This window comes from Parus major, chromosome 5 (genome assembly GCF_001522545.3).
Source record: "Parus major isolate Abel chromosome 5, Parus_major1.1, whole genome shotgun sequence".
NCBI lineage: Eukaryota > Metazoa > Chordata > Aves > Passeriformes > Paridae > Parus > Parus major.
Window position 1 is genome coordinate 29,531,216 of NC_031774.1, and position 16,149 is coordinate 29,547,364.

The 16,149-nt window shown below is 36.1% G+C and overlaps 1 protein-coding gene across 28 annotated transcripts in view; it reads right to left on the reverse strand.

The window, feature by feature from the left end:
* GPHN (gephyrin) overlaps positions 1 to 16,149 on the reverse strand; it is a 264,585-nt gene that overhangs the window by 20,865 nt on the left and 227,571 nt on the right. For all 28 annotated transcript variants that reach the window (XM_033515109.1, XM_015630244.2, XM_033515125.1 and 25 more), the window contains 4 exons: positions 13,898 to 14,017; positions 9,764 to 9,822; positions 9,399 to 9,552; positions 7,433 to 7,554 (listed from right to left, as the gene is read on the reverse strand). In XM_033515109.1, coding sequence (XP_033371000.1) covers positions 7,433 to 7,554; positions 9,399 to 9,552; positions 9,764 to 9,822; positions 13,898 to 14,017 — 455 coding nt within the window. The remainder of the gene's footprint in view (positions 1 to 7,432; positions 7,555 to 9,398; positions 9,553 to 9,763; positions 9,823 to 13,897; positions 14,018 to 16,149) is intronic.

A 16,149-nucleotide genomic window follows, 5' to 3' on the forward strand; every position in this document is an offset into this window, starting at 1 on the left:
TTACAAACAGCAGTCTCAAAAATCCAAAATATTTTCCAGCATGATGCTAAGCCCTGTTGTGTAATTTCTGCTGGTATTGGTCTTCTGATTTTGTGCTTCTACTATGCATTGTCCATTAGAATAACACAAAAATTAATTTAATTATCTGAAATAATACTTAAGAGATTATCTGAAACCAGGAGAAATAACTCTCTATTTTTTATTATGATTTAGTATTTAGAATAGTGTGAGAACCTCGCTAAACTTGCTTCTGTTTGAATTGTAAATAAATATCCAATCTCATTTTGAAACAAATATCAAAGCATTTGATTTAGTTTCCTAATAACTAATCACTATCACTGTTAAAATTATGCTTTACTTACACTCTGAACTAGTCTAACTCGAATATACAGGCATTGCTGCTGAAATAGAAACTTTATTCAATTTATTCCCCATGTGGCTCAGTATTACTGGAAGGTAATCAAGTGATCTTGTAAGAGCATCTTTTGAGCTAAACAGCCTGGCATTACTTTAAGTACACAGTCCATCTTTTAACCACTTAAGAAATTTAATGGTTCTTGTCCTGGGAATATGAAGGTATGGACAAAAATAACCTTCTAATTCTGTAGTAGATTAGCTCTTTATAAATATGCTAGAACTTGTATTCAGATGATTCTCAAATCTTTTCTTAAATCTTTATTTCTCAGGATATAAAACTCCATCCTATAAATTTTACTTATATTCTTTAATCCTCTATATATCACTTCATATTTGGCTGTATTAACCCAGTTTTGTAACTGATTCCTATCACAGACACAGTGACCATCTTCATTGTTCACCACTTCTTTGATTTTTCTAAGTCCACTGCCTTTATTAGTTTTCATTATTTTCTTCTAGGGTATTAGTAAATTTAGTATTAGTAAAATTTCAAGCCTCAAAAATTTCTCAGTGACTTGGGAACTCAAATTCCTATATATGCTCTAGGCATTAAGAAGGTTGAAAGTCATTTAATTGAAGGATACTTTGGCCTCTAAAAGCTGAAGTTGTCTTGAAAACAGAACTTTTCTCTCCAAGTAGTTCCAAAATTGCTAACTTATGCCTCAAAAATAGACCATAAAAATAGTAATGTTTATTTTCCTCCAACAAATAGATTCCCTCTGTTTTCAAAGACAGAGGAGTTTCAAAGTATTCTGTCCTCTTTATTATCTGCTCTTTACTGCCATGTGCTACTACTGAACTGTGATTCTAAAAATTCTCATTCAGGAAGGAGCCCATGCTTGTGTTGAACACAGTTAGGAAAATGACACACTGTGCATTAGCTTTCCACCTGTCACCTCTACAGCATGACATTTTATTACCTGTCACACTAGGTAGTTTCCTACTGGTACAGGAGACTCCCTGGGACTTGCACTGTCCCATTTCACAAGTTCTGTTTTCACCTCTGCTTTGGCTCAGACATTCCTTTGTGGTTTTGGAACACGTGCATTAGGTGAGATGACTTGTCAATATGACAACTTATTTGAAGATTTCCTTAATGATTATCAAGAGTTCCTGGGACAGATTTTAAACATTTCTGCTTGAAAAGGAGAATATTCTTGACAGGGCACAATGAAGGAGAGGACCTCCACATCTGAATCACCTTCAAAACAATACTCCGTGTCCCTGCATTCATTAGGCTCATTAGTTATAACTAATATAACTTCATTAGATATAAACCAAAATTTATAACACCATCATTTTTTTGAGCAGAACTAGAAGTGAAGTCACTTGAGCAAAACCTAATACTGTGACATTTAATGTAAGGTCTTTTCTCTAACAAGGATTTTCTTGCAGTCATTTGTTAAATACTACTACTACTACTACTCCACATTTTGTTCACAGAATATTTGCTTTTACCCAAGCTGGCATTAAGCTGGAGCAGGGAGAGACTAAGATTCTGTGCCTGGATTCTGCCCATAACTCATATGATGATATATGTCAGGCTGATATTGCATGAAAAATTTTGGAGCTGGAGCAGTTTCTCCACTCTCCTCCCTCCATTCCAGAATTTCCATCTATATTATAATAGTACTTTGTTTACTACATTCAAGCCACACAAATACAAAAGATTTAAGCCATTTTTTTGGAATGGCAAACTTAAAATTGAAGCAGACTAAATCCTTCAGTAAGATTTCAGTATCCATTCTAAATATGAAGAGACTCTATCAAAGCTTTTATTTTAGGGATATCACAGAGTAATGCTTTTACAACAGCAAGGGTGATTTTTAATAGGTTTACCTGTCATTTAGGAGCTCTATGTCCAACAGTATGTTAAAATGGAGAGTTAAACAAGAGACTAAACACTTCTAATGTAGAAAAGCTCTCATAAACTGATGATTTAATAACTATTCAGATAAATCTTTCAAGAAAGTGAGGAAATAATATGAATTTCCTGAATTTTTCTCCTAAAGAGAGAAACTGTTTCTCTCTCCACTGTGAAATCATAGGCTCATAAATGAAAATGCTGCTGGAAGCAACTAAATATTATACATGTCTCTGAGAAAAATGATACAGGTTTAATTAGAATTATAAAATAGGGAAAAGAATGCAGAGAAGGGAAAATACACTCATGTAAACAAAGGTAAAAGCAGAGGAAATGAAATTCATTACATACGTGATCAAAATTCCTTAACAAGCTTAGTAAGAAAGTCTCACAGAAGAAAAGCTGTCAAAATGGAAGATGACTTTGTAGAACAGAGGCCCACACTACAGCAGGTTTTTCTAGGGCTAAACTTTACACTTGAAACAATGGAATACAAAGAACAACACAAATGAAATCATCAGACACAAAAATATCCTGATAATTAGACTTATACAGATCACATCAGAAATGTAACTTATTTTTATCACTGGTTTCCAAGAAAACAAAATAACTTCATAGACTATAAGCAAAGCAAAGGAAATTAGAAGCCTTTTTAACTTGGTCTTGTTATTAGGAGGCAACATTCAGAAGTACATTGAAATAACAACTTTAGCTGGCCAGTTGTTTTTTAAAATTTTTTAGCAAGTCTGAGATTCTGAAAAAAATGAAAGACACAACATTAACAACAATATCAGAAGGGTTCTTCCTTTCCTTAGTTTTGCATTTGTTTCTTGTGTTTGCAGTAGCTCTGGAAATGGATATATCTTCCATTTCTACTCAGATGTGTGTGCTTTTCAAACAGCTTGGCTTTTACGTGCTAGGAACACCAATAGAAGAAAATCCTGAGTTCTGGCCAGACATAACTTCAGCTGTATCACATTCCCAGGTCTGTTATTTTCTCCCATTGCTTTCTTCCAGGATTTCAAAGGTAAACTTTATCTCTGGGTTTTGGGATTGCTGTTTTTTATTTTGAATATTGTGTGATATATGCAATTTATGAGAACAGAAACAATGGTGACAATCTCAGAAACTGTTAAAATGCTCCCAAGAGAAAGACAATATTGGTTTCAAATGAAAGTACAGCTGTAGGCTAAGTCAGACTTGAGTGGTCAGTTCAAAATGTAACTTCACCTATGATTAATATGCAAAGGCATTTTTAAAATGCTTCTAACTACTCTTCAGAAACATTCAGTGTGCATCCCCATCTTTTCACATTCTCTGTGTTTCCATGTATCACAATCCTGGGCTTTGAAGCATCTGGACAAGCTGTTTTTTTACCCAAACGCCTGAGCGATTTGTATGCTGAAAAGATACATAGAAATAACCTCTAAGTTTGTCTTTGCAAATACTACTCTAAAAAAAAAAATATGCTTGAATATTAGATCTGCAAATATGCTTGAAGAGGATTTCCATGGTTGTTAAAAACCTTGACCCATTACAGCAATTGTAACACTCAACCGTGCTCCCTCTATTAGGTGCTGTCCCAAATTCCATTAGTGCTTATGGTGTACAGGAAGCGATACTCCCAGTAAAATGAAGTAAGATTTACCCCATGAAAATTGTATTAAAAAAAGGAAATAGGAAAAAACCCCACCCAAATCTAAAGTATGGGAAGGAAAAAATATATGCCATGATACATTAAGAAAATAGTACAAGTTTTGAATTTTTCCTTCTGAAAAGTATGTTTGCCACTTATTTACTACACCAGTAGAAATTGCAGGCATATAAAATGTTCCTTTTTTCAATGTCTGGATACATGTTATACATACAAAATGCACATATACATGAGCACACACAAACACACATAATCTATGGTTTAACTTCAGTAAACCATAAAACAGACACTGAAGGCTTGTTCCTCTCTTCTACAAACAATCTAACTAAAGGGTTAAAATTGTAACCCCCTTGTAACATCTTTCTGGTAAATCCTTCTGCATTTGTTCAAGCGCCACAGTACTCCATCAAATCAGTCATGTTAGCCCAAAAGATATGTACTGAAATATTTGTATGGGCAACACTCAGTTAGCTTTATTTCATAATGAAATAACACCGTACTTCTTATCAAAATGATTTACACAATCACATTTTCCTTTTGAGAGAAACAGGACTGCAGATACATTTAGCTGTAAAGATATGGATGGGCATGTGAGTGTGGAAGAATGGCAGAAGACTTGCTAAGACTGAATCCTGTTATCTGGTGCAGAAGGTTTCTAGCTAAGTCAACAGTACTGAATTATTCTTTCAAAACTTACTGCAATTCTGCAATGGGAGACTCATTATTTCTATTCAATGAGCTACAGTTACCTCTGCTTTGTTAGCATGAAACAGAAAAAAGAAAGGAAACCAAACATTTGAAAAGAACTGTTACTACCTTTGCCAAGGTTATTATCTCAAGACTTGGGGATCATTTTAATAGTGAAGATTCAAAAGAATCAACCTCTCTCAAAACTGAAAGCAAAGCTGCAGGCAATTCCTCAGACTGATATATTTGTTTGCTGCCTGGTGTTCAGCTAGCATCTGACAAGTAAAAAAGGTCATAAAATATATCTGTAAAAATATAGAAAACAAAAAGTTCTCTTGGGCCTGAAATCTCACTACAAGAAAGACATTCCAAAAAAGAGCAATGAAGCTGTTTGAAGGATCTGGGACACACATCTGATGAGGAGTGTCTGAGGGAGATGGAATTGTTCAGCATGGAGAAAAGGAGGCTCAGGGGAGACCTTATCACTCTCTACAACCACCCGAGAGGGGGGTGTAGCCAGGTGGGGATCAGTCTCTTCCCAAGTAACTTATGACAGGATGAGAGGAAATGGCCTCAAGTTGCAGCATGGGAGGTTTAGATTGGGTATCAGGAAAAAATTCTTCTCTGAAAGGGCCATCAAGCACTGGGACAGGCTGCTCAGGGAAGTGATGGAGTTTCCATCCCTGCAGGTATTTAAAAGACATGTAGATGTGGCACTTGGGGACACGATTTAGTGGTGGACTTGGCAGTGCTGGTTGGACTTGATAATCCTAAAGTCTTTTCCAACCTAATTGATTCTATGATTCTAAAGTTATTTGCCATTTATTACTGAGAGCTTTTAAGATTATTTATCTTCACAGACTCTCCATGCCTGAGAGGTCACAGAAACAACTCCTGAAGGTGTTGGAGTACATGGTGATGGAGTACATAGCTACAGTTTTGCACAATGACCTTAAGTTAAACTCTTCTTTTGATGTTGACTTTACAGCAAAGTTAAGACTATACCTATTTGATTAGGACAAGACCAGAAAGAACAAACAAGATTTCCACTCTTATTTTTCCATAGAGAACTACCAGGGAAAACATATTTTCCACTGGATAACTGGTAATACAGGATACAATTGGTAATACAGGATGTAAGTTGTCCTTGACAATAATGTTGGTAACGGTAGCTGTTACTTTTGGTCCTGCAGGTGGTAAGGAGCTCCACCTACAGTATTTTGCCAAAAACAACCCCTGCCAATCTATAAACAGAGATGACTCTCAGGAGCTAAAAGACTTTTTGTGCCATTTTCTTTTTTCTTAGCTACACAAATCTAGAACCTGATCTCTGTATATAACAGTTTCATTTGAAAATTATTCTAATTATGTGTTAAAGTTTAAAAAGGTCCTTATAAGATATATATAATATAGAAAGCTCTAGCAATTGAGGACATTTAGATACCATTCCTGGAAAGAACAGTCTCATGAGCTTAGACTCTGTATGACCTCACCACATGAAAGTGGAAGCATTCATGGGCAGGAGGGCTTGATATTTATTGCTGTTTGGAACTGCAGTGGTGTTTTGCTAGGCTAGAGAAGCAAAAAGGGATACCTGGATGCAGTGAGACTGCCCAGAAGGGTGTGCCTTCCCTAAGATTACAATGGTGAAGTAACATTCCCTGTATGAGTACTTCAAATTCATTTGCATCAAATGCATTTCCTGCAGCCACCATGCAGGTTGGTTTAATTATTGCAAAACCATGCAGTGGCTGGCCCATTCATATACTTTCTGTCAAGCTAGCGTGGTCTAGTATTGAATACTGCTATAGGGAAGACTGGGTTTGAAATTACCTGTTCCCTTACAATAACCTGGTTGGATTCCCTTTTAGTCCCTGACTGGGACCTTGTTATCTGCTTATCCGCTTTTACTTATTTTTTGGGTTTTTTTGCTTTTAACTACCCACTAGGATATCCTGAACAACTCCCTGTCAAACCAAGTCTATCAGTTGGTTTGATGCCCAAACTGAAATGCAAGAAAGACTATTCAAAGCCTCTAGGTCTCAATACATTGAGTAAATACATTATGCTGAGGAACTCAAATCATGGATGGCAGTCACTGCACAGTCTTGTGAAGGACAGAAAACGGAACATTTCCATCACTTATCCTAGAGTTCTCAAGAGATTCACTTCACTACCACTGGGAAACAATGAGCAATCACTGGCAGATAAACAGAAAGAGTGATCGGTAGGGTGATACCCTGTGGCAATCAAAGTAAAGACCACTAAAGTAAAAAAAAACGGAATTCTTCCACAGATTTCTGGAAATGTTGAGCAATATGCAGCAGTGGGGCCTTCCTCTAAAGGCAATTACTCAGAATAAGACAAAATTTAATACTCTAAATTAATTTTGGCATGGAAAATAAACTCAAAGAGAAACTTTCCTTCTCCTTTTATTTGATCAGAAAAAAAGTATAGCTGCTGTAGAACTGTCTCCCCTTATGTGTTTTAAGTATAGTGCTTGGAAGGATACTGCAGCAATAAATTTAATTTGCAACAGGGAATAGATTATCTGTTTCAAGAAACTGAATGCAAAACAAATTAAACACCATTAATTTTTTTTTTCCAAAAGATTTGTCCTAATATTAGAATAGACTTGTATTTCTTGAGATAATGAAAAGGGTGAAATACTTTCTCCAAGATGTGCCTTGTCAGAACACTGTGACACTTGTAATAAGTGACATTTTCTCTGGCATTTCTTTTTCCCCTGGATGCCGTAATGTGCATCCCATGAATATGAAGTGACATCTTTACTAACATGTGGTACTTACTTATCACCCACTATTCCCAAGTTGATTGTTGGATAGCCGTGCTCTTGGATTGTAGCTAGGAGAGTTGAACGGTTACTGTCCCGAATCTTTCCTGGCAAGAGGTCATCCTCAGGATTCAGCAGCTGTAAAACCAGAAACTCTCTCAGACAGTCTCCTTGGAATACTGTGCTTCACACAAGTGAGATTTTTTTCTTTGGGTTGGACAGGATATTTTTAGACACATATCACGAAACTTACGTATAAAGTGATTTAGTGAATTTAAAATAATAAGATATGAAATGTGCTTGTTTATTCTAATCCTCCATGTTGTTTAGTTTGTTTCTACTGGTCAGTGTCTGCAAAACATTCTTATTCCTTATGAGTACGTGGCTTCTAATCTCAGACATTAGCAATAAAAACAAAAACTTTTCAGTTTTCACATTATTGCTCCTCTTTAAATGGTTTTAAGGGAACCTCATTGATATTGTTAACCAGATTTAAAGGTATTAATGAACATTTTGAAGTTCATTGTCTGCTTGCCAAAAAAGATGTCTCTTAAATACAACAATCTGCATTGGATTAATAGACAGAAGCCTTATGCTTAGTTCTTACATCAGTTACTGTTTTGGATTAAAAACTTTCTCTCAAAATAGTACATCATGGCAGTTACCTCACATGTGTATTTTGGAAGCTAAACTAAAAAACATATATATGCAAATGTGTTATATATATATTATATATATATATATAATGTATATTATAAATTCTAATGTAGAACACAAAAGGACAATACAATATTGACAGGAGGTAAATAATAATACTACTAACAAGAATGTATCTGTCAAAACCACAGCATTAGGTAGTAAGGTAAGAATAATGAAAAATGGAGCATGGGTAAATTTTATGTTTTGGCTTGCAGCTCTATTTCTGTGAAGATTTTAACAGGATGTTCAAGACACCCACTGTGCAGAGTTTCTTTTAACATTTTACAAAAGAGAATGCCCACATCAGTAAAGGACCCTTGAATGACACACAAGAATCTTCATTCATTTGGAAGTTACTAATCAGAAAATCACCAGCTGTAATCTTTATAGCTCTATGGATTTATTCCTCAGTTAATGGTTTGGTTCCTGCATGCCACACCCTGTTTATGCTATGAAATCTGGCAACAATCTGTACACCAGATGACAAAATTCAACCTATGGGAAGATTTCAGAATCTTTCAAAATTGCACATATTCAAGCTGTATGAGAATACAGCTCAATATATTGAGTTAATATTTGTGGCTGAATTTCAAAAAGTTTGTGTTAAAGGACAGTCAAAACCTCATGCTGTCTTTAACCCACTTGTTCTTTAGGTTTTACTCTTCCTATTCTTTCTCTATCCTACTGCTGGTAGAAATGAGAAGGCACAGTTGCTGGCCTGGGTCAACACACAACATATGCAAAGTTAGTAAATTAAGTTAATCTTAAACCTGATTTTTCTGATGTAGTTAAAGCAATTATAAAGCTGGTCTGCTGTTCTACCAACAGGAGAGTGTCTGGATTTCAACATATACTACTAGTAGAAAGAATTTTGAGGCACAATACTGCAATGAGGCATTTGGTAGAACAATTCAAAGACAGCTTATCTGCCATTTGAGATAGAGGCTGTTGCTTAAAAGAAATGACTCTTCAGTCATGACTGGCAACATGAATTACAACCCCAACTACCCCCACAGGTTCTCCCTTGCTGGCTGGAGGAAAGCAGCTGGCACAAGGTTGGATACATTACCAAAATTTTGGCAAAGAGAGTGTGAAACCTGTGAGAAAGCCCCTAAGGGAGGAAACACAAGTAGATGATTATGGGTTGATCCCTCACAAAAATAGCTCATGTCAGCATGAGTTGCAGTTCAAAAAGTGAGTCTGCTTGGGAATAGGATGGAAGTCACTAACCAAAACACTGCCTCAAAAAAATTACAGTATTTCAGAATGCTAAACAAACTTACCTCATTCCCTGTTGACATTACTGCAACCACTGGGAACTTGTTAACTTCTACTTCAGTTACTCCAACAGTTGCTAAGAGACCAATCTCAGATGGACCCATGTGGGTTCCTTTAGCCAGCACACATTCACCTCTTTTAATGTCATGTCCTATGGGTCTGAAAATCAGGACAGAAAAACAACATGAAAGAGAAACAGAATGAGATTCAAAGTACCTTTCCTTGATTTGTCTTGCTCCAGGCGAGGAGTGTCCATGGACATTCCTTAGTGAGACTGGCAAAATGTCAGTACTACTCATGATTAAAAAATTACTTTGAAATTCATCAGCATTTCTATACCTTACACAGAGATATTTTAAGAAATACAGACCTGATATCTTGGCCTGGTCGAGCTTGCACCAGGATTCGAACTTCTAGTTCTTCAGTGCCCTACAAACACAAGGACATCACATATGGTCAGCTGAGCAATTCAAAGAAGATTAATGTTTAATTTCTCAGAAGTCTACACAGCTTACAGCTCTCATTACACTGAGACATTACGGTTTCAGCATCATATTGTTCTCCTGATTTGTCTGTTGAGGTTGTAACACAATGTGTGCTAAAACTGAACAGCATTTTAAGAAATGCTCTTTATGATGAGCTCACTAGGGGAGGACCAGTACTGAATACTGTAGTTTTAACTTCCTATTTTTTTTTAATGATACCTGTGTTTATATAGCTTTCCTATGTTACATCTGTTGATCTGGTATACTGAGTGGATTCTTTCTACTCCTCTCAGCCTACTTGATCTGGTCAAACCATTTCAAAGATGGCACTTCAAACAGACCATTAGTCTGGCAGACAGTAGGCCACTACATTAGCAGAAATGTGGAAAGAAGCTACACACTGCAACTGTTCCAGGATTTTCATGTAGATTCCTGTAGTGGATACTCCTACTTGAGAGCCTTGCACAAATCAGAAATGGACTCATTCATCTTGTTTATTTACTGTGAACAAGAGACAGTGGATTGAAAAGTCTGATGCATTTCCTTGTTCAGAATGTCAGTTGTTTGATGATTCATTCAATGCCAATAAATGGCCTATGACCTCTATCGTTAATATTCAACGTTAAGCCCCGCAAATGGGTTGATGATATATACACTCAGCTTTCAGATAGTGTCAGCCTGTCAGTAGCACTAAATCTAAACTTAGACTGGAACAAATTCTGTTTTTACATTATCATGGAGTACTTAGTATTTAAATACCTCAGTTATAAATCAGACACTAAAATTACAAGAAAAAAAAAGGCAGGTGAGTGTTATTTGGAACTTTTACAAAACAGTAGTGTTGTATTGGACACTGGGTTCTTGTATCTTTTCTTATAGGGGCCTCAGTTTCTGAGTTCAAACTAAATGCTCTAAACTTAAGGCCCCAAAGTTAAAGCTAATGAACTTATTATTAGAGATTGAGATTCATTTACTTACTGTGAAAATTTAAACCCCTAAAAGCCAGATAATTACTAATGAAAAAATTTCTTACTCTATCCCAGTATTTTCGCTTGCTTTTCAGAGGCCTTTATTACAAACTCCATTTCTTTTGTACTTGTTCTTTTTGTATAAGAGATGATTTTTGTCTGTGAGTGTTCAAATTTGCTGTGCTGGTGCACAGAATGGCCTTTTTCCCCCTTACAGCTGAGGCTGTAAAAAGCACTTGAGTCTTGCAATAAAAATTTGGGGCAATGGTTAATCCCAGAATTACTCTATTTTTATGACACTCTGGGGATCATTGTTCAGTCATGAAGATTGGAAATTTCCCTATCTTTGATAACATTTAAAGATGGATAGAAGATTTTAAGGGAATCAAGTGGAGAGGCAATGATACATTTGATGAATATAAAAGGTCCTGTTTAGGACTCCTGGATTACGGGAAATAACTAAAAAAAAGGGTTTTGAGGAATTCAGCAATCCCAGGTTTCACAGGCACTGCAAAGTGTGACTATGGACAATATGGTGATATACAGAGATTGACACCTATGGAACTGACAGATATCCCAGAACACTTCAAGAATACAATGTAATTCAAGGCGGCTAGAGGGGCTTGCAGAGGGATATGGCCCCGAAAATATCTTTCCTTTGGTGTGTGTCAGGCAGCATTCTTGCTGTGTATTAATACATTTTGAACTATATCTGGGTAGCTTGTTCTGGTGTCTGTGAACAGTGAGCTTGATGCAGGATATAGCTCTTGTTTTGGTTGATCACACTGGGCTCCTTTCTCCTATAAGGTGACATAAAAACTCAAAATGAAAAGGGTGTAGACATCTTTCTTAATGAATGTGCATTTGGCAAGCTGATGAGAATTTTTCTTCCTGATAAACAGATGTAATTCCTTTCAGGCATCTGACTTCTAAGGTCATTTGGGGAAAGCTTGCTATGAAATTTAAGTACTGCTACCACAACTAGAACTCAAGGAATCAGTTCCTTTGAAAAGTAATCCCTTTTCAGAAGAACATTTTTCAGATGTTAAAGATTACACTTCAGTTAAATCCCAGCCCTGAAGGAGTTCTTAACACTAAAAAGAAAAATATTCTTGAAATATGTAGCCACTCAGACATGAAAAGGAAGAGAAGAAAATAACATATTAATTAAACTATACTAATTATTATGAACAGGATTCATAGAGTGGTGTATTCAAAGACAAGAAGAAATTAAAGAGTTCTACCCCATACTTATGGGCAGGAAAAAGAAGTTGAAAGTGTCTGACCATACATGAAAAAACTTAGACTTTAAGCACATAGCCTAATAACCTGTTCTCACATGCAGAGGAGAACATGCACATGAAAAGTGGAAGGCAGGACAGAGTCATCCAAAGAAGTAGAAAAATAAAAGGTTACCATGTGTGTTGCTCTGCAATGTGATAGTCCTCTCAAGATGAGGTGGGAAATGGCCACAAAAAACTTGCTCAGTAAAGCTAATGGAATGATTAACAAGCAGTGAAGGCAATGGTATATTTTACAGGAAGATATAATTTATACATATACATCTGTAACCTCAGAGCACGTTTGATAATTTCAATAATTTCCCTGGTGAGAAGAACAGCCTAGACAGTTTGCTGAGTTTATTATATGTAAAAATCTATGCATTTAATAAGATTAATAAGACATGAGAAATTATACTGAGAGTGGGTTTCAGTTTTTGCAGTCTTAATCAGTTTTGAACACTAGAATTTATCTGCTTATACTTCAGCTGCAATCACAATAATGACAGTGAGCTGTGGCAGAGTGGAACAGCTTGTCAGAACAGCAGCAATAGAGCAAAAGCTGATCTGAGCACAGAACCATACACATAGTTCGTTCCAAAGCTGAACTTGGAAGTTGTGTCAATAAGACATCTATCTTCTTGCCTTGAAGTCTCTCAGATGACAGCAAACATGATGATAGTGCCTTGAAATCACAGCTGGGATTCAGAAGCGAACACAGCAACACGAAGGAAGTCTAAGATGGACTCTTTGGAATCAACTAGTCTACAGAGAGCTCCTCTGCCTGCTTCATTAAAAGCACATTTCACTATGTTGAGACAACTGTGCATACAGAATTAGTACTACAGTATTCATATATATTCTGGGGTTTTTTTCTGTGTTTTGTCTTTGTGTGTTCTTATTTGCAGCATCTGTAAGGTGGTCCACTAGTATGATTCAAATGTAGGCTGGGAAATCTGTTTGAAAGCAGGGTTATGTCTACATTCTGGAGGAATATGCACCTTATCCATTTCTTGGTTTTCAGAAGTCTTAAATTCAGTAATGTTCTCATTTAAAAGGAGCACAAATGTCTTTTAAAAATATTAGATGTAGTTTAAAAAATCTTGGGAGGCATTTACTTCCCCTGTTTCCTAACAAAACCTCTTTTTCTAAACAGATTCATTGGAAGGTATTTGTACAAGAAGTATTCTCCAAAATCCACCTTTGCTGAAACAAGACCAACCCTGATATTACAGAACTGTCTTCATAGCACAGTTTAAAAGAACCCAAGTCATCCCATGGATTTTGTGGCGCTTAAAACAGCTCATTTTTCCCACATAAAATCATATTCACCTTTAATTACATCAGCACTAATTAAATGTATTATTCTGAGATCAACGTGTAATTTAAGAAAACATTTCCCCTTCTTATTTGGAGAGGTTTCCACTAGCCTATATTTTAAAATGTGAATACAGTAGGCATTTGAATTGGACTGTAGGCATGGATTTCCAGGAGGCATTTGCCTTTCACTCAAATTATGCTACCAAGCATTTTAGAGTCAGCATTCAACAATTTTGATGAAAAATCAGTCAGAACAGGAAGGTCTGTGGTACTATTATCACAGCCTGAGAAAGTGAGAATTGCTACTAGGAACTGATGCAAAAAATCCTCAAACTTCTGAGATTACTGACGAGCTTTTCTGCATGACTGTCTTTCATATTTACAGGATTGTATCATGTGCCATTTACTGCTGCACACAAAATAAAAATGAGTTTTTTAACTTGTGACTCACATCATCTGATTCCCTGATGAGCTCTGTATCTTCCACTTGCACCACTGCATCAGCACCACATGGAATTGGAGCACCAGTTGTAACACGCATTACCTGACCAGGCATCACAGTCTGAGTTGGCTGAAAAATAAAAAACCAGAAATTAATCTACTTCTGGGAAAAAAAAATTCAAACCACTTGAACTTTATGCAAGTAATCTATCTGAAAAACCAAAATTCTTATTTGCAGCATGACTCTTGATATAATGAGGGATAGCAACAGGCACAATAAACTCTAAGTCTCACTTGGCTTTATTTATATTGCCACATATTAGGTGGCTTCATGTTCATCACAATGATGATCTATGAACAACTTTCAGAAGAAGGAATATACTGATACTCAGAAAAATACTTGGCACAGAAAAACAACTGGCTTAGAAATTTAACTGTTAGATGGTGATCTTCTGGAAACTTCCATGAACAAAAATCTAGCAGTTCTCAATACATAAATATTTTTGCAGAGCATTCTGGTCACCAGGGCTGAAATGGCTGTGCTTTGGTTGGATTTTCATTCTGTTTCGTTTTACCAGCACACTATATATGAAAAACCAACATGTAATGTTAACTGCTTAATTTTTAAGCAGATTTCCGAACACAGAGACAGCTCAATACTAGTTCACAGAGAATACCTATCTTTGTGAGGGTCAATTTAGAATTCTATGAAGTCAGAGCACATTCAAAAGTTTCAGCAGAAGTAGTACAAAGAATAGAAAAATATCAGAACATCATGAAAAAACAAATGATACAGTTTTAATAACACTTTTCACCAGGCAGACTATTGTAATAAACATTTGTCAAAATCCAGGGTAAAACTGTAGTTTCACCGTAACTATTTAAGAAATAAATAACTAAAAAAAGTTCCTAAAAAAATAAAACTAAAAGAAGCTGATGTGATTGAGATTTCACTGCTGGCTCCCCACAGCACTTCAGTAAGCCTGGCTTATTTAGGTTTCACCTATTTCATGTTACAAGTGTACATGTGCTGCACGCAGATCTATGCAGCTGTGGTCAGAGTAGCATATTCTGAATGTCACATGTGTAACTCATGTGCAGATTGACTCTATATTTCATATGCAGAGCTGGAATGCATCCAGCACTTCTCAAACTGTAATTAGCACACATTTGGCAGCAACCCACAGGTTGCAGGAAGAACTGCCCAGGACTGTTACCTGCTCCTGCCCAGCAGGAATTTACTCCATGACTTTGGTCAGGAGGCTGAAAGACAGGACCAAACTCTAGACCACTGCTCAGCACTTCAGCTGCATAAAGCTGTTTGCCTTGCCCGTTCTTCTGCTCTATTTCAGTACTCTGAAACTCTGAAAGGTGAGTTTTACTTTGAAAGGTGTGTGTTTCACACATTTGGGACAGAAGCCCTAGGAAGAGGCTGGGGATGGTTTTTATCTGGCTTACCAGAGTATCACAGTGACCTTCATATTCCAAGAAACAATTGAGCCTGGAATTGACTGAATCTTGACCCTTCTCTACAGGTAATGAAAATCTAATATCCTTGGAGAAGAACATAAATAAAAGCCACACCTGCCATATGTCACAGTTAGTGTATTTTTAGGGCAAGATTCATACTATCTTAAACCAGACTATTTATAAAAAAATAAAAATAAAAATTGAGAAAACATTTATTCCTCACCACAGACTATTCAAGGAGTTGGGGATGGAATACAGAGATACTGCCATTTATACTAAAACTGCTTAAAAGGGAAAATAATGCTATCTAGTGTGTCATCTTGATTTTTATGAAAAAAAAAATGTTACCAAAGGCAAAGCTTACACCTTGGATTATGTATTTTGCATATCATTGTAGATATAATCTAAAGGTACATTACAAATAGGTAATAATGTTTTGAACTTACTAAGTATTGCTGGCTTAAATGACAAATTTCAGAGGAAAAATATATTGCATAAAAATTTTCTCCCATTTAGAAAGCATCACAAAGAATACAAAATGTCTACCACTGCCACAAATCAGAACCTATGGCAATAAAATGTGCTGTAACTAACCATGTTTTTGGAGTTTATTGTTAGATGAGTTAATTTTTTGAGATGCAATGATGTGATACATTTAAACAAATTCATGATACAATTGCTTTTAGAACTGGTTATGTTGCTCATATATTTAATTTCCTTTTTGTCTGCTGAGAATTTGATCAGATTAACTTTATGAACAAAAGTCAACCATCAAATTTATTTGTGAATCTC